Source organism: Denticeps clupeoides, chromosome 17 (assembly GCF_900700375.1).
Source record: "Denticeps clupeoides chromosome 17, fDenClu1.1, whole genome shotgun sequence".
Classification (NCBI taxonomy): domain Eukaryota; kingdom Metazoa; phylum Chordata; class Actinopteri; order Clupeiformes; family Denticipitidae; genus Denticeps; species Denticeps clupeoides.
The window spans coordinates 1,161,855-1,187,654 of record NC_041723.1 but is presented as its reverse complement, the minus strand read 5'-3'; the positions used below and the strand labels follow the sequence as shown (position 1 = coordinate 1,187,654).

General features: G+C 49.4%; 1 protein-coding gene across 3 annotated transcripts in view; it reads left to right on the top strand.

Moving 5' to 3' along the window:
- The window catches only part of srgap1a (SLIT-ROBO Rho GTPase activating protein 1a), a 56,981-nt gene that overhangs the window by 1,975 nt on the left and 29,206 nt on the right, over positions 1-25,800 (top strand). For all 3 annotated transcript variants that reach the window (XR_003742852.1, XM_028957832.1, XM_028957833.1), the window contains exon 2: positions 20,891-21,086. Coding sequence is in view for 2 of the 3 variants with exons in the window: in XM_028957832.1 (XP_028813665.1) it covers positions 20,891-21,086 (196 nt within the window). In the remaining variant the exon portion in view is untranslated. The remainder of the gene's footprint in view (positions 1-20,890; positions 21,087-25,800) is intronic.

Genomic DNA, 25,800 nt, shown 5'->3' with positions numbered 1-25,800 from the left:
GAGAGGCGGAGCAGTGTGTGGGGATGAGGCTTTTGCTCAGTGGCACCTTGACGGATCGGGATTCAAACCGTCAACCTTCTGATTACGGGGCTGCTTCCTTAACCGCTAGGCCACCAACTGCCCCAAAATACATGCTACAATATTCTACAGTTCACTGTACAAACAGCTGAAATACAAGATGCTGTGTTTGGTCTGTCGTGTTTCGTGATTTCGCGCTGCCTGAAATTCCAGGCCGTAATTAAGGTACCCAGTTGTACGGCGCCATCTACAGGAGCGGAGGTTGTAGTAACACACCGATACTCATCTCTGCTGACCGCACTAAAGAAAACGCTCGACGGCTCCGCCTGGAGGATTCGGGAGTCCTGGTGGATCAGAGCTGAGCTCAATCCGGCCTGATTAACCAGGACGCTATAAGAGAGGGTAGCAGCAGCCGCGTGACGGTGGGGCTGCATTAATGTGGACATGTGTGGACACTCGCCTATGAACCAGAAGACCCAGGTTCAAACCCCACTTACTACCATTGTGTCCCTGAGCAGGACACTGAACCCTGAGTGTCTCCAGGGGGGGACTGTTTCTGTAACTACTGATTGTAAGTTGCTATGGATGACGGTGTCGGGTTAATGCCGTAAATGTAAAAGTTAGCTATGATTATGAACCAATAAGCAGTTATGCTAAGAGAGGTGGAACTGCTTAACCTTGAAATCTTAACCTTACTTAACCTTAATTTGGTGACTGCTCCCACCCCTGGCTTGCCCCACCCCAAGCTGTTGTTGCCCCACCCCCAGCTGTTGTAAAACTCGGAGGACACGCCTGTGTGTTCGCAGGACAGCAGAACAAATAAACCATAAAGCAAGTTTTTTTTTTTCTGTTCTCAAATCTCTCAACGTGAGTGCACTACTCTGGGCGCTGGAGATGCACGTTAGCGGCTCGGGCGCGGCGTGACGGAACGTCAGCTCCGGTTCTTTATTTAGACCCGTTTGCCCGATGCGCGTCACGGCCGAAACGCCGCCATGAATTATGCACACGGATGCTGAATATCAGAACACCGGCGCGGCCGGTTTATTTCCCGCAGGTTCCGGGCTGCACTTCGCGGCCTGACATCCCCGCCCTGGTAGAAGTTGGGAATCCTTGGCCTGGTCCTGGATCAGTAGGCCATCCGCACTGGCTGAAATTCTTGTTTCGGTGTTCCCTGATTATAATGAGGAAGAGGAAGACTATTTTGTCCAGGGACGCGTATTGGCACGGATCTTACAATACAATACGTATTGCGTTGCGATCAATTCAAGATGTATAGATTTACATTTACAGCATTTATCAGATGCCCTTATGCAGAGCGACTTACAATCAGTAGTTACAGGGACAGTCCCCCCCTTGAGACACTCAGGGTTAAGTGTCTTGCTCAGGGACACGATGGTAGTAAGTGGGATTTGAACCTCGTAGGCGAGTGTGTTACCCACTAGGCTACTACCACCCATGTAGCGATCCTCTTCATATTGCGATATTCTACAGTTCACTGAAAATGTACAATATCGTATCAAGGCAGTACCAATATCACAACGTATTGCTGTATGGTCTAACACTCCTAGTCTTGTTTGTATGGGATGAGCAGCAATGAGACACTGGGGACACTGTGACAGAGAGGCAGTGGTGGCCTAGCGGTTAAGGAAGCGGCCCCGTAATCAGAAGGTTGCCGGTTCGAATCCCAATCCGCCAAGGTGCCGCTGAGGTCCCCTTGAAGAAAGGGTGAGTGGGTCCCAATGACGGGGGGGCGGTCTCTGACACCGGACGATGCGTCACTGTCCAGAGGAACCTTGGAGGGCAAACTTCATTAAATCCGGTGAGATTGTTCTAACAAAGAGCAGATGATTAAGGAATGGTTGTAAAATGAACTCTTCTTTCATCCTTCACACACACACACGCTCATACCTATCTGTCTGAAAGCCCCACCCCTTCGGAATGTGTCTCCGACCCCGGTGGCACAGAGGAGTGTGTGTGTAATTGGCAGGACCATCTGTGGTCACTCGCGCCCCTTGCTTTCTACTGTTTGATAAACTGAGATCAGGCGGACCCCCTCCCCGGCACCACCACCTCCGACCCCCGACCCCCGACCCCGCCGTAGCAACAAAAGCCTGCCACCCCGACCCCCCTTCCCCACCCACCGGGACCGCACTAATTCAGCTGCCATTGTTATTGCACGGACAGATGAAATAACAGCAACGCCGCCCTGGCCCTTTATCTGCAGCCGAGTGGCCAGGAACCACACTGACCCCGCCCCCCCACACAGCAAGACCACACCCCCTCACAGAAAGACCACACCCTGTGTTATTTAGTAATTACTTGCCAACTTTTGGGCTAAATGCATGAACTCCAGACTCTGTGGAAGGCCAGCCTGCTGGTTTTGGTGGTGGAGAGATGCGACGCGGCAAGACAAAGAGACGTGGGACAGAACGGGACCCTGTAGGACCCATCGTGGACATCTGGACCTTCCGTTTTTCTGGTGTTTGGGCCATCCGGCTTTTGAAGGCATCCACACCGGCGTTCAACTGATGGCCGTTCAGCTGATGGTCCAGAAGGAGTTTCATGTTCATCCTGTGTAATGTTCCCTAATCGTGTTCACCTGTGTCTGACTGTATAAAGCTGCCCTGTTTGTGTCCGTTTGCCGTCGGGTCATTGTTACATGCTACATGTTCACCATGTTACCGGATGTCCCTTTCTGGGTTTTCAAGGTGAGGTTGGAGTTACATGGCGAGCTGCACCCGAAACCACGATACACCGCGTGCCGCCGCACGTTCATCGATTCAGCCACACACAGACATCATCTCATCACAAATCACTGCGTGTAATGAAGGACCACTGATTTATTTCCAGAACGTCTGGGCCGAGAATCGGCGTTGTACATTTGGGGCGGTGGTGGCCTAGCAGTTAAGGAAGCGGCCCTGTAATCAGAAGGACTCCTGCTCACTAAGGGTGATGGTTAAATACAGAGGGCACGTTTCGTTGTGTCACCGTGTGCTGTGCTGCAGTGTTTCACAATGACAATCACGTCACTTTAACACTGTCATTATGTGATTGTGGCCTGATGCTGTTCTCAGTTTCTATTGACATTGTGTGGTTTTGTCGGTATGTCCGTATTCATACCAAACCGCAATGGTGGTGGTGTCGCGCTGCGCATGTGTTGAAGAACGAGTGTGTTGCGCCGTATACTGCATTGGAATTTGTGTTGGTTTTAAATGTGCAGCTTTGTTCAGTAAATCACTGGTTAATATTGGTTAATATTAAGTGGTCACAAAATGGTAAATAACTCATTAAAGAATAAAGTTACGTTAACACCATTGTTTTTCTTGTGAAATTACCATTACATTTGATGTGTCACATGACCCTCTTCCTATTGAAAAAACAAAATGGCCACTATGGTCACCACCCATCTTGAAAAGTTTGCCCCCTCACATATACTAATGTGCCACAAACATGGTGTATTTATATGGTGTATCCATATAAATGACCCTCCCTGTTCAATGAAATAAAACGTTTAGCGATCAGCGCTGCATAAAGATTTATAAATCTTGTTATAAATAGTTATGACACGTGTTATAAAACTTGAATAAAATATTGTGCAATCGGTGTTTTGTGGATACAGTAAATCACCATGTATACAACGTGCCAATAAGCGATGGGTGTTATTGATTGATTTATTTATTTATTTATTTATTTTTAACACCGTGACTTCACCGTTCGTTCAGAACGACATTATACCGCGGCGCGGGCTCCAGCGCTGAACCTTAATAAAGTCGTCCGGTGAATTATCAACGCCCTCTGAGAGGCTCTCAGACTTCACATCTAAACCACACGGCCAAAGTCAGGTCTTCGGAAAGTCCAGTTCTGGAACGGAGGCGTCGGCCTGGCGTGTTGGCTGCCTTGTGCGTTTAGAACAAATGAAGGTACGAAAAGCGTTGACTTTTCCCCTCGAAATCTCGAGGCCCTGAGCTGTTTGCTCGTCGTCCCCTCGGACGAGGCCGTTCTCCTTCGGCGGGTTACCGTGGCAACTGGGCTCATTAGCCATCACTCTGTTTATAAGATGCCCTGTGAGGCCGACACCTGCTCTATCTCTCTCTCTCTCTATCTATCTATCTATCTTTCTCTTTCTTTCTTTCTCTCTCTCTCTCCTGGATACCAGTGGATCTATAAAAATTCTCATCAATATATTGCAGCGGCCTGGAAATTGGAGTAGTTTGACGCCAGCGCTGTGTGGAGGTGGACAGGAGGGTTTGATGTGCCGGTCGCGTCTCCCCAGTAATATCGTCCTTCAGCTGTTCATCGCGTGGGACTGTTGGGGCCGATAATGGGGCTCCCTTCAAACGTCGAGTTCCGATGCGAACCGAACTCACCGTTAGCAGTCGTGGTTATGCGTGTTGGCATGTTGTTTTATTGCCAGTGTAGAACAAATGTAATGAAAGTGGAGTTAGTAATCATCATCTGGATGGAGGAGGAGAAGCATCCTCCCGTGGTGGAACAGAATATTTTTATTGGGATTTTTACATGACATCGCAAGAGGCCAGGAAGGAAATGTTAGAAAGCAAAGGGAGGAAAATACAAAGTCTGATAACGTCTTATATTGGTGCCATCATATAACCTCACCAAACGGAACGGAAAGAAATAGGGGTGGTAGTAGCCTAGTGGGTACCAGAAGACCCTGGTACAAACCCCACTTACTACCATCGTGTCCCTGAGCAAGACCCTTAACCCCGAGTGTCTCCAGGGGGGGGACTGTCCCTGTAACTACTGATTGTAAGTCACTCTGGATAAGGGCATCTGGTAAATGCCGTAAATGTAAAATGTAAATAAATAAACATAAAAAATATGTAACTGCCAGTAGTTTATGGATAAAAAAGTCTGTGGAGCTGTACGCTTTTAGATTATTTTAGATTATTCAGAAAATGGACCCCAAATTTGTCACGTCTTGCAGTTTTATAGTTTTAGACGGGACATTAAGCCTGGCAACCGATGAGTATGAGCGGGCGGGGCACGCACCTCCTCTCCAACAATCCCTGCTTTCCCTCTCCGGGTCCGATTACGCCGGAGAGGCACATTCAGGCGCCTTTGTTCCGAGGCCGCCGCGGGGAGGACGGACCTGTCCCTCCCCCGCACCTAACTTTGACCCCCTGACCTGCGCTGAGCCGGTGGGCCGGGGTCTTTACGTAATCAATGGCCTGGGGTGAAGCTTCCAGCCCGCTGGCCTTTAAAGGCGTCCGGAGCGGAACTAACGGGAGGCGCGATAAGGCGGGGGGGCGGAGCATATCTTTTAAGAAGGTTCCGGTCAATGAGGCGTCGGGCGAGGGGCCCTCTCCTCTTTTGTCACCGTCGAGCCTGATTGATTATTGCTTGAGGCCCGGGCGTGGCCGTGTCCACTCACCGCGCCCACGAGGCCTGCGGAGTCTCCGTTGCGGCGTTGGGGGCGGGGCGCGGCTCCGTTTCCTGGAGGAGGTGGCTGGGGGGGCAGGGCCTCGGTGGAGATGGAGATGGAGATCGCCGCTCGCGACAGCATGGCCAATGATCCCCGCCTCGTTCTCGCCCGGAATGTTCCGGAGGACGACAGAAATAGATCTGATTGGCCGGCGCTTGCTCCATTGTTGAATAGTTTAAACACTTTATAACTTTACGCCGCGAGCAACACAAAATGTAGTCATGATTAATTGCAATTAATTGTTTGCCAGGCGTGCTGTTAATTTGAGTAATATTGTTGAAATTATACTTATGATGTAGGTCCAGGTATAATTTGATGATCACCGATGACCAGCTGTGGTAACCCGGCACGCCTTCACTTTTTTACAATGAAAGTGATCGTTTTATTGTCATTGTGATGCACTTCAGCACAGCACACGGTGACACGGCAAAATGACATTTACATTTACGGCATTTACCAGACGCCCTTATCCAGAGCGACTTGCAGTCAGTAGTGACGGGGACAGTCCCCCCCTGGAGACACTCAGGGTTAAGTGTCCTGCTCAGGGACACGATGGTAGTAAGTGAGGTTTGAACCTGGGACTTCTGGTTCTTTGGCGAGTGTGTTACCCGCTAGGCTACAACCGCCTGTTCTCTGCATCGTCACCCTTTGTGAGCATGACAGGCGCCCGGGGAGCAGTGTGTGGGGAAGTTGTTTTGCTTGTTGGCACCTCAGTGGCACCTTGGAGGTTTGAACCCCCAACCCTTTTGGCTATGAGTCCACTTCCTTGCCCGCTAGGCCACCGCTGGCCTGTAAAATGTCACCAACTGTAACTCTTCCGGGTCAGTTCCATCCGTAGCCTGCGAGATGTGGCCACGTACGGTTGTGATTTGTTATGTTTACTCCTTGTGGGCTCCTCGGCACGTCCTCACGCTCGTTCGGCACCACACGAAGGGACGCCCAGCGGGACACCTCCATCTGTCTCTGTCACTGATGTCATTTCCAAGGGGGGGGATTGGATGTATTTGGTGGACGGCCAAAGAGTTATGACTGGCCGCGCGAAGAAACGACCCCACCGCTGTAAATTCGGATAACATGATTTTCCCTGGAAATCCATATTTTTCATGTGCAAGAGCCCACGGGGGAAATCAGAGGTGCACAGGTCCCCCTCCCGAGGGACCTTTAAAACGTCCCAACGCACCTCGCAAGAAAAGGAGACCCCGTTTCAGCACGATCTTAACACGACTGAGAGTTGTCGTCCTGGCCCCGCTCTCCCTCCACCCTGACCTCGTTTACGCCATTTACCAGAAGGACAGGGACAGTCCCCCTGGTGGCGCTCAGGGACACGATGGTAGTAAGCGGGATTTGAACCTTCCAGCACCCTATGTGTCCCTGTCCCGTCCTGCTGAGGTCCCCTGGCTTTCAGTCGCTCCCGTTCTGGTAATTATGCCAGCCTGTACAGCGGAGGCGGTGTTTTTTACGGTGGATCAACTGGTTCGATTAGATTACGATGGTTGACGCCTCGATTTTTCGAAAGTTTGATCCCGGCATTTTTTCTGCCGCTTTCATGCCGTCAGGTGAGCAGGTGAGTTTTTCCAAAGTGTCCAGACGGGACGTTTGGCGCCAGCGTTTGGATGCGCTGCATGCAACGATTCCGGTAAAGCGGCGGTAAAAACACGTACAACGCTCAGAGGGCGTAACCTCGTACCCCAGCGCTGTACTCAGATCAGGCCAGAGACTCACAGAGCGACTTCGTTACGATTTAATGCTGCCCACTTCCAACTCTCCCGTTTTTGCACGGCGTGTTGCCCAATGGAGACGAGGACCCGGGGACGTGTCCAGTTTTCAGCACCCGAGGAGAAGCGGAGAAGTTACGTTGGCCTTGTGTAGGAGCCTCTTCTCCACTGTACAGGAATCTGTGTGTGTATGTGTGTGTGTGTGTGTGTGCGGTTAGGACCGCGCCCTAACCTCATGCGTGCTCCACGCCGCACGCGGCGCATTAGAAGTGCCCTGCGTCGTTTTATTACAGGCCTGAGGACGCCGCGCTCCGTATCGCTTTCCCGTAACGTGCCGGTAAATTAGAGACCCTCGCTGGGCCTCGGCCGGTGAATTGCGGTTTCCCGTCTCTCCGCTCGGCGTCTTTATTTAGCCGGCAGCGAGAACCCCGGCGTGCCTGGTAATAACCGATGGAAATCCGCACCATGTCGGGGGTTTTCAACGCGAGCGTCAAACACGTTTAAAAACTCTCCCGTAAAAACAAAGCGAAGGATAAACGTGGAAAACCCGAAAATTACGGCAACTGGAAGTTATTAGACCGTAACCAACAACACCTTTCTCTTCTCACCGCGTGGCAGCGACGGCTGGAGTTACCCCACAATTTGAGGCTGACGAGCCCTGTGTGTGTGTGTGTGTGTGAGAGAGAGAGAGAGATTTTTATTTAATTTTTTTTGGAAGAATTGTTCGGGAAAAGCCGGGATGCCGCATTGCTGCCGGCCAGTTCGGGGCCATTAGCCGGATTTCAGCCCGGCTTTGTCCCGGCCCGCCTTCTGACGCCACATTCCTGCCCACTCAGGTGACCCATCTCTCCATCTCTCTCTCTCAGGCCCGTCCGCTCCCTCGGCGTCTCACTCCGTCCCGCTCTGACGGCTTTCCACGGTGGATCTGGGCCTCCGGCGAAAACGGCAAAACGCCATAGGGGTGCTAGTAGCCTAGCGGGTAACACACTCGCCTATGAACCAGGTTCAAATCCCACTAACTGCCATCGTGTCCCTGAGCAAGTGTCTCCAGGGGGGGGACTGTCCCTGTAACTACTGTAAGTCGCTCTGGATAAGGGCGTCTGGTAAATGCCATAAATGTAAATTTAATTGGTTCATGGAACTGGAGTACAAATGGCCGGGGGGTACCATACGGTGACCATGAGTGACATTTTACCAAATTAACACATTTTTACATTTCAAAGCTAGTCCCCCAGTCACCGTTTTGGCCCCAGCCGCGTGTTTTTATATCCCAGGTCTTCAGGCCTGAAAATCGGAACGTCATGAATGTATGAATGGGCAATATGCACATTTGTGTCGGGATAAGATTATTTTAATGAAACATCATGCATCACGTAGGGGCGGTGGTGGCCCGGCGGTTAAGGAAGCGGACCCGCGATCAGAAGATTGCCGGTTCGAATCCCGATCCGCCAAGGTGCCACTGAGCAGAGCGCCGTCCCCACACACTGCTCCCCTTGTCACAACGACACTCACTTTCACTGTAAGAAAAGCCAGTTGGATTGGGGCACATTTGACCAGTATGTGATTTCGGGTCTTTTACGGTGTGTGTGTGTGTGTGTGTGTGTGTGTCTTTACTTTTTTGTCTTTCGGACGATTCCGCTGCGTAAAGGCGTCCGTCCTGAGGCGAACTGGGATAATTACAGACATGAAGAGATGATGAGTAGGATACGAGCTGCGTGTGTGTTTGGACGTGAACAGACTTGGCCGAAATTCTCCTCTCCCGCCGCTGCGACTCTACAACATCGACAGTAAAAGCTGGAACATTTTTCGGCGTTTACCAGACGCCCTTATCCAGAGCGACTTACGATCAGTAGTTACAGGGACAGTCCCCCCCCGGAGACACTCGGGGTTAAGTGTCCTGCTCAGGGACACGATGGTAGTAAGTGGGATTTGAACCTGGGTCTTCTGGTTCATAGGCGAGTGTGTTACCCGCTAGTCTACCACCGCCCTGGAACAGCATCTCTCCGGCACGCTGGCTTCCTGGTTGGTGCCGGTCGGAGAACTGGGTGGAGTGTGACCGGGGCTGAGACGGCACTGGTCTCGTCTTACCTCCATCCTGGACCTGTTATTAGCTGCTCTCCCTCGGGCCAGCAGTGCAGGTCTCTGGTTTCATGTCTTCTTTCTACTGTAACCAACCCTCTTTCAGAACGAGGGGCGGTTCCACTGTTTGGTTCACGTGGTGTTCGAATTGTTGCTGTTGTTTTGGCTGCCATAATTATAAAATTCTGAATTTGGTTCTATAGAAAAAAAAACAGGGTGTCAGGTTCTATACAACTGATTGTCATTGTGACACCCTGCAGCACAGCACACGGTGACACAGTGACACGTGTCCTCTGTATTTAACCATCACCCTGAGTGAGCAGTGGGCACCATGACAGGTGCCAGGGGAGCAGTGTGTGGGGACGGTGCTTTGCTCAGTGGCACGTCACCACCTCGGCGGATCGGGATTCGAACCGGCAACCTTCTGATTATGGGGCCACTTCCATAACCGCTAGGCCACCACTGTCACAAAATCTTACAAACCTTCCATGACCGGGAATTGAACCCGGGCCGCAGCGGTGACCGCTAGACCACAAGGGACCTTCAATGTTGTTAAGAAGACGTGTTCGTTCTGTTTATTCTGCTGATTTACTTTTTTTGAGGAAGGTCTGATAGAATAACCAATCAGATTAAATGTATTATTTGGTAAATATCTTTCTCATACATGCACCGATTTATCGGCAGATTTATCGCTATCGGCTGATACGAACCTAACATCAGCCAGTAATCAAAATGGCTGGTATGTTAAACGATATTTCAAAGATAAAAACGAGCACCAGCACCACTAAACGGGGCCCCTATTGAACTTTTGAATGAGGGTGGTAGTAGCCTAGCGGGTAAGACGCTTAAACCCCTAAACCAGAAGTACCAGAAGTCCCAGGTTCAAATCCCACTTACTACCTCAGCAGGACACTTAACCCCGAGTGTCTCCTTGGAGCAAAACCCCACCGACAAACCAACCAAAAATCAAGGTATTGGTTAGAGGTGTGAACCTTCTCTGGTCTCACGGTTCGATTCGATTACGATTATCAGTGCCTCGAAATCGATGCATCACGATGCATGCCATACATTTTCTACACAGTTAAGGTCTTTGCAACCATGAGCAGAAAATCTCTCCGTTTAGTCCTCTTCGCACCTTGTAACAGTCTCGTATGTACTGGTCGTTCTCCTTTAAATGCACACCTTTCTCTGATTCGTGTGTAGTGGAGGAAACCCGTTTACAACCTGAATCCACAAACGCCAGAAAAGCGGCTGGTCCAGACGTCCGTGGCGTCAGGTGAGTGCGGACTGAACACAGGCCGCTTTTCTGCGCGTTGTAGAAAATCTAAAGCCTCTTTTCATGGCTCAGTGTGAAAAACCGGCGTGTTTTTCTAGACTCCTGGTAAGACGATAATGTCGGTTTGTAGATCTCTGGACACTCAGAGTTCCAGCTTTGTGCGTGTGTTTCGAAGTGGCAGAAAGAAAACTCGCCTGCTTGGATTCTATGAAGTTTCAACTTTGACCGCGGTGCGAGAACAAGGCCGGCGGGTGCCTCACCGTGCAGCGTGAAACTCGTACCCGGAGCCGCGCTGTACTCAGGCCGCCACAGTCACTACCGGCACTACTTTTTAACAAGAAAATCACCCATTATAATATAATCGATTATGTTCTGCACTGCATCGATGCAATATCGTCCACGTCTGCACCGCGATGCATCGATTATACAGTGATTATACGATATAGCGGTGGTAGTAGCCTAGTGGGTAACACACTCGCCTATGAACCAGAAGACCCAGGTTCAAATCCCGCTTACTACCATTGTGTCCCTGAGCAAGACACTTAACCCTGAGTGTCTCCAGGGGGACTGTCCCTGTAACTACTGATTGTAAGTCGCTCTGGATAAGGGCGTCTGATAAATGCCATAAATGTAAATAAATGTAAATGATGATATGATTAAATTCAACACCCCTAGTATTAGTATTGTTAACATTTTCTTAATTTTGTCAAAAAGTAAAAAAAAAAAAAAAAAAAAAAACGGAATAGAAATGTAAACTACTGGCAACTAGATTGTCATTTTCTGTGTGGGACAATAAATACGCTGAACTGAACGCTGATTTGCTAATGCGTTTGGAGGTTAAACCAACCCGTGTTTCGTCGCCATGGTAATGTCCACAACGTCCCCGCCGTGCATGAACACGGTTGCGTTTGAACGCCGTGCGGTTAAGGCCTCCTGGTCTTCCTTTGGGGATTTTTTTTTTTTCCTTTTCTTCTGAAGCACACACACGCACGCAGAGCTGAGATTGGCTGTAGATGTGGAGTTTTAAATGCCCAGACGCCCTTATCCAGAGCGACTTACAGTCAGTAGTTACAGGGACAGTCCCCCCCTGGGGACACTCAGGGTTAAGTGTCCTGCTCAGGGACACGATGGTAGTAAGTGGGGTTTGAACCCGGGTCTTCTGGTTCATAGCCGAGTGTGTTACCCGCTAGGCCACCACTAGCACCATGAAGATTACTTGTTGACGATTACTGTTGAATCGTCCCGTCTTTATTGAGCTTTAAAATGTTTAAAGATTTAGCATTTTAACAGTCGGAACGCCCTTCTTTGTGATTTATTTTGAAAGAACATAATTTGGTCGTGAATGGAGTCCACGCGGCTGCATTGACGCGTTCACAAAATCTAAATTACAAACTGTAGCGTCTTTTATCGTCCCGAAACGAAGACGCTCCCAGTGTTTGTATGTAGGGCGGTCCCTGCGTCTCGGCCGTGCGGACGTCTCCCTCGAGGCTCTGAGCGCGGCGGCTGCCTGTCAGATGTGCGGCGGAGGGAAACGACCCGTCAGTAGGACACACACACACACACACACACACACACACACACACAGACACACATTGAAGAACCATTGAATTACCAGCAAATGTAGAAGCTCGTATGTGAGATTTTGATGTTTTTCTTTTTGAAGCTGATGTTGGCGGTTCTCCTAGTGGTTCCAGGTGTTCCGTGTGTGTGTGTGTGTGTGTGTGTATGTATGTGTGTGTGTGTGTGTGTGTGTGTGTGCTACTCTGGTCTGTCTACTCCTCCCAGCTCTTGTCCATCTGCGTGTGCTCAGGAGTGGAGGGTGTGGTGTGTGTTTGTAGTGTGGTAAGGTAGTTTAAGACCCTGTACAGGTGTGTGTGTGTGTGTGTGTGTGTGTGTGTGTGTGTGTGTGAGTGAGACGGACCCCCTGAGGCTTTGAATTCTCCACACTGAAAGGCGTTCCTCCGTGGTGGTGATGGCCCCGAGGGTCTTTTGTGCTCCCGATCACACGTCCTCGGCGTGTCCTGACAGGCTCCTCCTCCTCCGGCCAGCCTTTCAACGGCGGGAAAACTCTCCCACCACCTCCGGCATTCCCAAACAAAAGAACCCGGCAGATCCCTTTTTAAAAAAGGAGATAAAAGCTGCTGTGAAGTGTGTAAGAGTGTCTTCATCGGAGGTCTGGTTACGCCGCCCCGGGGCGGACGGCGAGGTGAACAGGTGGCTCCGGTCTGCTGAGGAGGTGAGAGAAGTGAAGATGTGTGAGAAACTGGAGTTCTGAGACCAGCTCACCTTTCTGGCTGATCATCAGTACAGGCCGGACTGATCCACTTTTATTAGCTCGCTCCTTCATTTATTTCCAACCCAAAATGTAGGGCAAGTCAGAACATACAGTCCAGGCCAAAAGTCTGGAGACACCTTCTCATTCGACGTGTCTTCTTTATCTTCATGACCATTTACGTTGGTAGATTCTCACTGAAGGCATCAGAACTATGAATGAACACGTGCGGAGTCATGTGTGTATTTCCAGAACGGTTAAAGGCCTACTGTTGGTGAGGCGAATAAAACGGTTCCCCGTCTTTGTCTCCGGCCGTCCTGCCTCCGATTGTGGATCCGTGTCCGGTGTCAGCGGCGGCGTGGACTCTGCAGCTGAGCAAACGGCGCCAGCGGCTGGAACCGGCCGGCCGTGTTGTTGGGGGCGTTGCCGTGGAAACCCGTGGTTTCCCCGACCCTAATTGTTCATTTGCAGGATTACCGTTTTTTTTCCGTTTGATCGACGTCTCGTCCGTGCAGCCGGCGTGTGAGGCGACTATTAATCACGGCAGCAAATCGGGCCGACGAATGTCTCCGATTTCTCGTTTGTCCTTCGCATTTGACTGTTCTAGACCATATGGTCAATTCTGTTGGTGAGAGGGACACACACACCCACACACACCCACACACACCCACGCCTTGTAAAGAACAGGAAGGAACTCCGCTCTGTAGGACATTATCTTGCTCACAATACACTGGGACACACACACACACAGACACAAAAGGAGACCAAACACTGCGTTTCCTGTCTGTGTGTGTGTGTGTTTACAGGCCCTACAGGAAGTAGAAATCGCGGCTAATAGTTCGGGTCGAGCCCGGGGTGTCCCAGTTGCCCGGACTTGTCCGTTCGGGCCCTCCGACCGCGGCACTTGTGTAAAAGGTTTAAAAATGGCGTCGTCAGGCCCAAACTGACGGACCTTCTTTATTAAAACGCCTTCGACTGATTTACAAGCTCTGTTTTTTTAAAATGTTTTCTTCATCACGAAGAAGATGAGCCGCATCGTACCTTCCGGCTCGCCGACCGAGCCGAGATTATAGTGATGAAGCGTCTCGGCCAGCCGTCCCGTTTCCTGCGTGGTCAGGAGAGCGTCTCTCCGGGCGGGATGAAGTCCAGGTCTTCGTCTGGACATCGCAGTCACCGTCTGATTTAGGGCTGCGGAGTATAAACGGTACAATTGGTACGCGATATGGATTTGATTATTATTATAACAACTTCCTGCTGCCAAGACGCGGGGACACGTCACCCTTTCAAACACGGTCACATGTACTTATGAATTCCACCATAGACCGTACATAATTTAATATCGCAGAATGTGTATTTTATTGCCCGTTCGGGACGTGCGTGTTTGTTGTGAAGGTCAGTAGGCCTGCACGCCCGGTCGGACCCGAGGCGCGTGGCGGTCCCGCGCGGCGAAACGATGACATCAGGCGCGCCGCGCGGCATGAGGTCACGGTGCGAAACTCAGGCGCACGTGCCAAGCTGAGCCATGAATCACGACATAACTATGAAGAAAGCTGGGAGTCTTAATTTAAGCTGGAGGAGACTGGGTTCGCGGTTCAGATCAAGTTCACCAACCGGTAAATATCTTTAATTATTTCGTAATAATTTTTCGTCCCACGTTCTACAATGATCAATATAAATAAAGTTTTCTGATGCTGATTCTGAAGTCAAACCTTTCCTGCTAAACCCAACTTGGTCTTCACCCGCCCATAGTGGAGCTCTGGGTTTCTTCATAATTCGTGGCATAATACCCATTGTGGTACAGGACGTCTCTCTCTACCAATCTCCCTTTATATTTAGATCATTATTTAGATAAGTGATAAATTTAAGGATCTCGACAAAGCCAATGATCAGACCTTTCTCCTTCCCTTGGTGGAAGGATCGGTGTAATTAACATTTTTATACTAATGTCAAGTCTCCTCCAGTCCTCTTTAAAAAAAAAAATTACATGGTCAAATCTATTTATTTGGAACAAGAAACAGCCCAGAATAACTGGGAAAATATTACATAAAACCTGGAAAGTGGGTGGGAGTGGCACGTCCCAACTTTTTATATTACTACAGGTCTGCCAGTATGAAAGTAATGAGAATTATGTCCCTCATGCTTTCTATATCAGTAACAACAAAAAACTTTACATTTGCCGCCTCGATGGACGAAGCTCGTATGGAAGACATCTGAAGCCTTTTCAAAATGTGTGGTCAGTGTGTAAAATGTGTGTAATCGCTCCATCTTCTGCTGCTGCAATGTTCGCGGTTACCCCTGATGATGTAACTCTGATGGTGGCGCAATCGGACATGATTTCTTTCTGCTCACTTGTTGGGCCAGCGGTTAAGGAAGCGGCCCCGCAATCAGCAGGTTGCCGGTTCGAATGCCGACCCGCCAAGGTGCCACTGAGCAAAGCACCGTCCCCACACACTGCTCCCCGGGCGCCTGTCATGGGTCCGCTTTCTTACCCAGTAGGCCACCATTGCCAATGAAAACCAAAATGATCTAAAAATGATTTCTGGATTGAGTGTCTAGATGCTCCTTCTGCTGTGGAGCAGCATATTTTATCCTCTCTGTTTTGCGGATCCGCCTCTGCGATACAGAACTCGCCCTGTTGAGTTTGAATTGATATTTGACTGAATAATAATGAATTGCTGATTACCATCTTGGATCAGTGTTGACATCTCCCCGGGTTCGTCTTGTGGAACAGGTTTCGTATTGAGAATTTCTAGTTATTGAAAGCCCGGCCAGTCTGGAAGGAAAATGAAATTCAACTTTGGGTCAGAATAAACGGTCCAGTCAGAATCAACCGAGCAACGTTCGGGACGCTCAGAGGACGCGGGAGGAGGACACACCAAGATGGCCGGCGGCCCCAGGGGGGACAGGGGTGGTGTGCAAGTCCGCGGGTCCGGACCACGGGCTGTCGGGCCGGCGGGTGATGATGTGGTGCGGGTAAAACCAGTCAGGTCCTGGGCAATCGCGTGCTGCCATTCTACCTGGCAACCTGTTGCCCTGGCAACAGCAGCGCTCGGCTAGGGGCTCGGTGGCCAGATGAAGTCACATCTTCTATAGTGGAAAGCGAAATAGGCTCCGAGGGGATTCCTGGACTGAAAAACAAGAGCCATGATGGAACTCTGGAACTCTGAGATCTTTTAAGAATGTGGGACGAAAAAACAAATATTCACGGGCTAGTCGTTGAATTCTCTGAAATTATCGTGATACATAATGTGCCCAGTGTAAAATAGTGTGGAGATTAGTATATAAAAAGTATTAAAACCGCTCCAGCCTGACGTTACCTGGCAGAAAGGGGCGTGGCACAACAGAGGTTAAAAGAATGAATGAATGAATTTCTAATTTATTAACACCAGTTAATTATTACTATTGCGGTTACATGTAAATATTGTGTGTAAAAAAAGGTGCCAATGTTACAGAAAACCCAAAATGAAAGACAGGAGAAAAAGATAGAGAAGAGAGAGAAAAGGCCCATCACCTGATCCAGGAGAAACACCGGTAAATAGAAAAGACTCAGAAACTGCTGGGAAGATTCCCCTCAGCTCTGATGGAAAAGACCACAAGAGAAAGTCCTTTTATACGTTTGACTCCCAGGAAGTTGCCACAGACCAATCAGAATTTGTTGTTTCTTGGTGGGTGTCGCAGACAAGGACAAAGACAGAGCGGGGGATCCCAAGACAAATGGCTGGTCCTTCGCACCTCTTGCTTGGGGGAAGGCAGTTTGAGAAAGATATGGAGAACAGAGGTGATGGACCTCAATGCAAGACAAGACAAAGGTGCAGAACATCATGGACTTGTGATTTCCCATCTTACCCCAGTTTTACTGCTTAAGAAATGAAAATCATAATCAGAATTAAGTTTGTTTGTGTGGACAATGCTTAGGATGAAAGTTCGATGCCTGTTAATGTTCTGTAATGTTCTGACCCTGTAGTGTTCTGCAACGTTACAGTTTTCATGTATGCACCATGCGTGCTGCACATAAATACGACGTTCTGCTGAACTTCCTGACCCTCCCCACATGTGGCCTCTGTCTCACGTTGTAATTTAACAAGAATGCATTTTAATTATAGGCTCAGATGAAAGCCATGGGACTGTGGCTGGATCTTCAGTTCCACCCGTCGAGTCGTAATTTATAACTCCAGAGACGGTCCAGGGCGAGTTTTAACGTTGGAACCCCGTGGAAAGGGCAGCAGTGGGGTCCCGGCGTACCACCCTGCCCTTGCTGCAATGTTAAAGACCTTTTTTTTTTTTTTTACTTTTCTCTCGCTGACGGCGCACTTTCGAACAGCCGAAACGCCACCTCGGTTATTTCTGTAATCGTGCCGGAAGTGGCTGTTGTTCGTGTGCGTTCCATTTTTCCCGCCTTCAGGGGTGACCTTCGGATGTGTAAACACCAGAAGGGCTTCATTCCCGTTTTTTTTTTTTTTTTTTTAAAGGTTCGAAGTAAAATATGCTTCTCAAGCACAAGATGTGACTCCCAAGTCAGTCACGCTTCTGTGGAATCAAACTGTCCACTTAGTTCTGAGTTTTTCAGAATTAACTTTCTGTATTTCTGGCTTATGAGCTTAAAAAAAGAAAGAAAATGCTTTTTCTATTCGATCAGAACGGCTGAAACCGCCCCGCGTCTAACCCGTGAACTCTGACCTCGGCGCCGCGCACATGGAAGCCATCACTGCCTCTCTCCCTGTCTCCCACGCTACGCCTGTTTGACGGGGCTCCGTCCCCGCGGAGGACAGGTGCTCTCGAGTGTCCGTGCGCCGTTTGAGGTGGATCAAGGTTTGTTTGATCGCAGGTGGCCCACGTCTCCTCGGCGCAGATGTCTGCCGCACAGGCGACCTCACAGGTGGAGGAATGCGGCCTGTAATCGGGGACCATCACGGGGACGCCCGGCATTGCCGTCGGCGCGCATGTTGTCACGCGTCAACTTGTGACCTCAAAATAAAAGATGTGGCCGAATGCTGAGGCAATTGGGATTCGAACCCTATCAGATGAGGGCAAAACCCACAACATTGTTCATTAACATGCTGTTAAAATATTTCATATGTCCATGTTAATGCAAACAAAATATACAAAAATATAAAAATATATTCTAGTCACGGAGCCGTTTCAACTAGATTTGGTTTGTACATTCTAAATTTGTTTAGTGAGTTGTTGGAGTGTTTGGAGTGTTTGCCATTTCGATTTTTAATAAGCTGGAGGGGTCTGATTGCGGTGTTGAACGGTGTTTGTTCAGCCTGATGTTAAACGATTAATCACAACCATTAATCATGATTAATCGAGAGTAATTCTTTGACGTTTGCTGTATTGCATATTTAAAACCATTAGAGAACTTTGTTCCTCTAAAACCCCCCTTTGAGATTGAACTCGCGTCACTCTAACACACATCAGACCTACATTAAAGCCCCATTCTTCCGACAGGGTGACCTCCCGTATTTTCCAATTTCCTTTTAATTTATTCCCCTACCCTGAAATGCCATGTTGCGCCTGAAAGCTGCTCCAAAAACCTCTTCCAGATACTCAAGCCAACCGTCCTAATGGGGGCCATTTAAAAAATCCATTAATCAGGGCTCAGGAGTGTGTAAGGCTGATTAGCTCGGCCTCTCTGGTTTGCATTCGGGATGGAGGGATGGTTTTAAGGGCTCAGTGAGTACATCTGGGATGGCTTTAATTGTATCAGTGTTCCATCAATGATTAACCATCCGGAGAGATGAATATTGACGACGCTTTTGCTCGAAAGAGCCGAGCAGCATTTCTTAGAAGTGGATAAATTTGTTCCTGGTGCTGATCCAGACATGTAGGGCCCGGTGCCAGGTCCCATGGACGCCAGCAGCTCCAAATGATGTCCCTGCGTTTATATTGGCATGTAGGTTAATACTGGCTTGCACGTGTCCCGCAGTCGACGCGAGAAGCCAAAGCCAGGGCTGTTTAACACAGTAAAGCGCTTTAACGAAAACGGGTTCTACACTTGAGATGCGGAGATATTGATGAGAGCAAAAGAAGGTCCTCAAAGTCAAAGACAAAAGCTTCTTCTAAATGAACATACAGGAGGTGAACGTAAAAGAACTGCTCGGCGGTTATCAGCCTCTCGAACGATGGTGAAACGATGACCCCATCTCTCGTTGTGTAATTGTTTTTGTCCTTAGATATAGTTATGATGGAAAGATCTGTGGTGCCAGACAGAAAACCGACGGGCGTGGGATGCAGCCCACTTTTTACTTAAAGAAAATGTGCAATTTTTGGTTTCTTAAGTCATCTTAAATTGACTATTTTTTCTATTTTTATATATTTTCATAAGAAAACATTTTCTTGAGTGAGAGAGATCTGGGACGTGGGTAAAGTTGCCATGTTTTTTCCGTGTGGAAATTCTGTGTTCTACGTTCTATAATTTAAGTTTTTAATAACTGAACAAATTTTGATCACAAAAGAAAAATTACCAAACAATATTGGTTGAGACTACTGGTGACGACCAGTGTAAAGTGTGAAGTGATTGTCACTTGTGATACACAGCAGCACAGCACACTGTGCACACAGTGAAATTTTCCTCTGCATTTAACCCATCACCCTGAGTGAGCAGTGGGCAGCCATGACAGGTGCCCGGAGAGCAGTGTGTGGGGATGGTGCTTTGCTCAGTGGCACCTCAGTGGCACCTTGGCGGACCGGAATTCAAACCGCTAGGCCACCACTGCCCCAAAAAATTGTCAGGTATCACGGCATGATGAACCTGGGGGACATTTTTGTTTTCCGATGGCCCGCTGGCCCGGCCTGGGTTCCCCTCCCCTTTCGTCCTTGTTAGCTTGATGTACAGGCGGCCTGCACTCCTGCTGTTGGAAAACTCACTGATGCTGTCGAATAAAAGCCAGCAAACCATGGGGCGGTGCACCATCCGTCTTTCACAGTACGAGGACTCTCAGACCAAGCGAGGACCCTTGCTGCAAATCTGCCCTTTTACTGCACGTCTGACGTCCTCTGCCCGTCCTCAGCTCGCTGTGGGGCCCTTAAACCGTTCCGCTGCTGAGATCCGTCTGCTGTGCGGTCATCACGTGATGCGCTCATAAGATGTGGTTCGAGGCTGACCGTTCATGCAATATTGGAAAACGTGGATCTGCTTTGTGTGTTATTAACACGTTCGACGTGGCTTTCATGTCCGAGCCCGAAGTGGCCTTACCCTGTGATTAGCCTGGCACTGGCCTGCCCGCCTCTGCGCCGTTTGATGCTAACAGTGATTTGTTGCCCTGTGGGTAGATCTTATTGACCGCGGGGTGAACATTCGTTGGAAGATCCAATGGAGGAATGGAAAAATAATTTAGCCCTGAGACGCCGTGTGTTTTAAATCTTCGTCGTGTTCCCTTAATACTACAAGATTCCAGCTGGCTTCTTTACGCCTTGTATATTTTACATATGTTATTTTTTATTTTCCATTTTCTTGGTGTGCTAAAATGCTCAAATGACTTTAAAGTATAAGTAAATTGTAATGTTGTTCTCAGAAGCAAGATCTCTCCACTGATGGCAGTGCTCCACCCGGGAAAATGTGTCCTCTGCATTTAACCATCACCCTTAGTGAGCAGTGGGCAGCCATGACAGGCGCCCGGGGAGCAGTGTGTGGGGACGGTACCTTGGCGGACCGGGATTCGAACCGGCAACCTTCTGATTACGGGGCCGCTTCCTTAACTGTTTGTTAAAAGCCATAGTTAAAGCTTGCAGCAGCTGGTATTCCCAGGCAGTCTCCCATCCAAGTACTAACCAGGACCAACCCTCCTTAGCTTCCAAGATCAGACACCACAATATATTTTAACATTATTTTATGGTTTTGTCCGCATTCCAGTGTTGTTATTGTATGCTTTTTAAGTAAAAAAGCAGCCATCATATTAACAAAGTTACTTTGATCACCAGAGTGGTGGCTTCCTTACATGACACTGAATACCGATAGCCCCTTGCAGCTTAGAGTTGGGGTTCGTGTTTTTAATGCCACGTAGCAATGATTTATTTCAGCTTCTACTTGGTCGCATGCATGTTAGTTGACTGAATGTGTGTGTGTGTGTGTGTGTGTGTTTCAGAGATACGCACACAGCTGGTGGAGCAGCAGAAATGCCTGGAGCAGCAGACGGAGATGCGCGTGCAGCTTCTGCAGGACCTGCAGGACTTCTTCCGGAAGAAGTCCGAGATCGAGATGGAATACTCTCGCAACCTGGAGAAGCTCGCCGAGCGCTTCATGGCCAAGACCAGGAGCACCAAGGATCACCAGCAGTATAAGTGAGGAGTGTGTGTGTGTGTGTGTGTGTGTGAGATGTTGTCTTCTGCAGACCACAGATCAGATCTTGGTCGCCATGTGGCTTCACTTCGGGTAAAAATGTGAAATGTCTCGCTCATACGTATACGTTGGGATTTACAGAGATTTGCATTGAGTCCACGTTTATTTTTTTTAAGGAATTCCTCAGGCTCCGCCAAACTAATCAAAGCCGCGACTGGACCAGCTGCCCCGTCAAATCGGGCCTTTCACGAATCCCGTCTCGGCGCTGACTTCCCGATCGCTCGCCGCTGTTTACGTCCAGACGCCAGTTCCATGGCTCTCCGGCTAGAGAATGGCGAGTGTGTCTCGGGGCACAGAGGACCTTTTGATCACCGTCTTCATCGTTTGTGTGCTCCGGTGATTCTAAGAGCATGCGCCGGTTAATTTATTTGTGAACGAACGAGAGCGGTCGAATCGGTACGTGGATATCGGCCGTCGGCGCCAGCCTCGCCGCGATCGGGAGAATGGGGGGGGGGCCGAATGGGATTTCATTTCCTGATAATTGCGCATTATTAAATCTGGGGATTTGTGACTGCTCATTTCCTGACAGAAATGAGATTTATACAATAACGCTTTCGTGCCCGTACGAAGAAGTGAGCGTGGCGCAGTGAAGTGCAGTATTGGAGGCGGGCGGCCTAGACGCAGCACTTCGGAAGAAGAGCCCCACTCGTTTTTCCTGTCGTCTGTCCTCTCTCTGCACCGCTCTCCCTTCACCTGGTTTTGCTTTTTCACGAGAAGAATCTGTTAGGGACTTCTGGAAGATTAAAGAGGTTTTCGTTGCAAGACAAACGGTGCACAGAGTGCCCGAAGCCCGTAGTTCGTCAGATATCATCGCCATTAGTCACGCAGGACACGTTCCGTGGACGGACGGATCACAGGCGGCGGCGTTTCGGGCCACGACGTTGTCGTGGTGTCGTTACCGTGCCAGGGTCCGTTTGTGGAAAACACGGGTATTTGCATCGTGCTTGAGACGCCAGGGACGTCATTAAACGTCCAGAAAGAGTCAAATTTATTAGAGTAAAGTTTACAGTTTACATTTACAGCATTTATCAGACGCCCTTATCCAGAGCGACTTACGGTCAGTAGTTACAGGGACAGTCCCCCCCTGGGGACACTCAGGGTTAAGTGCCCTGCTCAGTGGGGTTTTAACCTGGGTCTTCTGGTTCATAGGCGAGTGTGTTACCCACTAGGCCACTACCAGCCCAGTTACAGGGACAGTCCCCCCCTGGAGACACTCAGGGTTAAGTGTCCTGCTCAGGGACATGATGGTAGTAAGTGGGGTTTGAACCTGGGTCTTCTGGTTCACAGGCGAGTGTGTTACCCGCTAGGCCACTACCAGCCCAGTAACAGGGACAGTCCCCCCCTGGAGACACTCAGGGTTAAGTGTCCTGCTCAGGGACATGATGGTACTAAGTGGGGTTTGAACCTGGGTCTTCTGGTTCACAGGCGAGTGTGTTACCCGCTAGGCCACTACCAGCCCAGTAACAGGGACAGTCCCCCCCTGGAGACACTCAGGGTTAAGTGTCCTGCTCAGGGACATGATGGTAGTAAGTGGGGTTTGAACCTGGGTCTTCTGGTTCATAGGCGAGTGTGTTACCCACTAGGCTACTACCAGCCCAGTTACAGGGACAGTGAGCACTGAGGTTTGAGGACGGTGGTAAATGGTCAAAAATCGTCAATAAAGTTCATCTCCTGGCTGTCAGAAATACTTACGCACCAACAAAAAGTGAAAAACTTTAAACTCTGGAAACTATCCGACCTGAACACACATAAGGACACCCCCCACACCCCAATTTTTATACACTGGGGGTAAAAAGGTTTGTTGTCCAGGTTAATAATCAACGCATGCTGCTTAATTGGCATTTAATTGAGTTTCGCGGCCTCTGCAGAATCCAGAGACGTCCAGCGTTACACCTGCTGTCAAGCGTGCGCGTGCAGAATCGGCCGCATGTCCCCGTATGTCCTCGTAAGGGCGCTTCCCCGCTACCTGTGGGCCTTCGGCCGCCCCCGCCGCGGCTCCCGAATCAATCATCCAGTGCGGCTGTTCCTCCCCGCTGCTGACGGACGAGGGCTGAATCAGCATCTCCGGCAGGAAGTGCTCGCCGCAGCGCGGGAAGCGGGGCCCGGAGTCCTGGGAGAAATAGGAGTGGCTTGAAGTGACGCGGCATTAAAAAGCGATGCATTTCGGACAGTGTCTGGTACACTGTCCGTTTAATGGCGCTTTCACACTTCTCTCATTTGCACACCTCCACCCTACCTGTTACACATAGTTTATGTTTTATGTTAAAGACATAAAAGTGTAATATTTGGTTATGTTTGCAGTATTTGCATATTGGTTCATTGTACAGGGCGGGCCATTTATATGGATCCACCTTAATAAAATGGGAATGGGTGGTGATGTTAACGTCCTGTTTGTGGCACATTAGTATATGTGAGGGGGCAAACTTTTCAAGATGGGTGGTGACCATAGTGGCCATTTTGAAGTCGGCCATCTTGGATCCAACTTTTGTTTTTTCAATAGGAAAATTTATTAAGAAATTACTTTATTCTTTCATGAGTGATTTACAAGTTTCTGACCACTTAAAAAATGTGTTCAATGTCACCAACCATTCCCATTTTATTAAGGTGTATCCATATAAATGGCCCATCCTGTATACTTGCAATATTTGCAATGCTGTGGTCTGTAGCGGTCGCTAAAGCATTTCACTGCATATCGTACCGTGTATGACTGTGTACGTGACAAATTAAATTTGAATTTGATTCGTTTTGGTCCGAATCAGTCGGTGGGTTTTGAACAGTGCATCGTTTCCCTCTTGGTTCGGTCCCCTCTCACACAGCGACGAGTCCGGGTGAACGTTCTCTCTCAGAACCGTCCTGTTCCCATTACTGGGCCGCGGTTCTGCTCCTCGTTTCCGTCCCCGCTACCCCCCTCACAGCCTCAGATGCTCTCGTTCTACTTTATGCGTAACAATAAATTAGTGAGAAGAGGAACGTGGGGACGTGAGACAGTTCCGAGGCCGGGCTGCTGCGCCCCAGTTTGGGCAGAAACCAGGACATCGGTCCCCGGAACGTCCCTTTTCTTTTCCCCCCTGTCCCCACTGTCACACTCAGACCCCACTCGGCTGTGTCCTGGTCCCTTAGGAGTGTTTCGCTGTCATAATTTATATGACGTGTCTTTGTGAACAGGTTAGTTAGCCCTGTAGAGCACGTTCGGCCAAATTTGTGCCAGCTACAGAAGTGCCTTCTGGGAGTCGTGCCAGGGCTGGGCATGAGTGTCGGTGAGCCGTTATCTAACTGCCGTAGCGCCGCCCTCTTCTGCCTTCCGGAACCGAATGGCCTCGATCGGGGCCGCGGCTAATCTCCCGAGTGTCCGATAAAACGTCCGTCCTTCGCCCGAAGGCGTGCGCAGCGGCTTCCAGGGCCTGGAGAGGCACTACCGGAAAAGAGAGAGAAGGAGCGAGAGATCGCTGCATGATTTATGCGTCGCCGTTTGACGTTGTAGTCCTGCGCACATGCAAAATGCATGATATTGTTGCGTGTCAACGTTGACGTGAGTGCCCTGAAATATGCATACTTCGCATCTTGGAAGAACCGCCAGAGAACCATCGTCAGTGTTCCGTGGACACCGGATTTTCCCAACGCACTACAGTCACGCGTCTCCCGGCTTTTAGCAGCGAATTCTATTAGCAGCGGGGACTGTTTCCCCCTACAGTTGTCCCCCCATTTCCCCTCAGATCAGAGTCTTGTGTGTTCCTGGTCAGGAAAACAATTCATGTCGGGTTCAGTAACGGCACAGGGTCCCCAGATGGGTCCTTACATTCCTGCATCCGAGCCTGCTGTCCTGCTTCCTGCTGCAGCGCCAGGAATGTTTTAGATTACGCCGAGGAGGTCAGGAAACAACACACACACACACACACACACACACACACAGAGACTGTCAGTACGCACACACGCTTACACATACTTGCTCACGGACCAGTTAGCATGTATACGTGTACAGTACAGGCCAAAAGTCTGGACACCTTCTCATTCAACGTGTCTTCTTTATCTTCATGACCATTTACGTTGGTAGATTCTCACTGAAGGCATCAAAACTATGAATGAACACATGTGGAGTTTTGTAATTAACAAAAAAAGGTGAAATAAGTGAAAACATGTTTTATATTCTAGTTTCTTTGCTCTGGTTCCTGCTTTACACACTCTTGGCATTCTCTCGATGAGCTTCAAGAGGTCGTCACACGAAATGCTTCTCCAACAGTCTTGAAGGAGTTCCCAGAGGTGTTTAGCACTTGTTGGTCCAGCTCACCCCAAACCATCTGGATTGGGTTCAGGTCCGGTGACTGTGGAGGTCAGGTCTCCACTTTTTGTTAAGTACAGAACTCCACACGTGTTCATTCATAGTTTTGATGACTTCAGTGAGAATCTACCAACGTAAATGGTCATAAAAATAAAGAAAACACGTTGAATGAGAAGGTGTCCAGACTTTTGGCCGGTACTGTATATATACACACACTACACAGTATACACGCATGCACAGAAGTACACGTTCTTGCGTGCCTGTGCACCTTGGCCTTTTCTTCTCTTTCCCTCCCCCGTCACCTTCTGAAAGCAGTAAATATTTCCTCCGCACGCGCCGCTCTGCAGTTCGTGGAAAACGCTCCTCGGAAAATGTGCCGC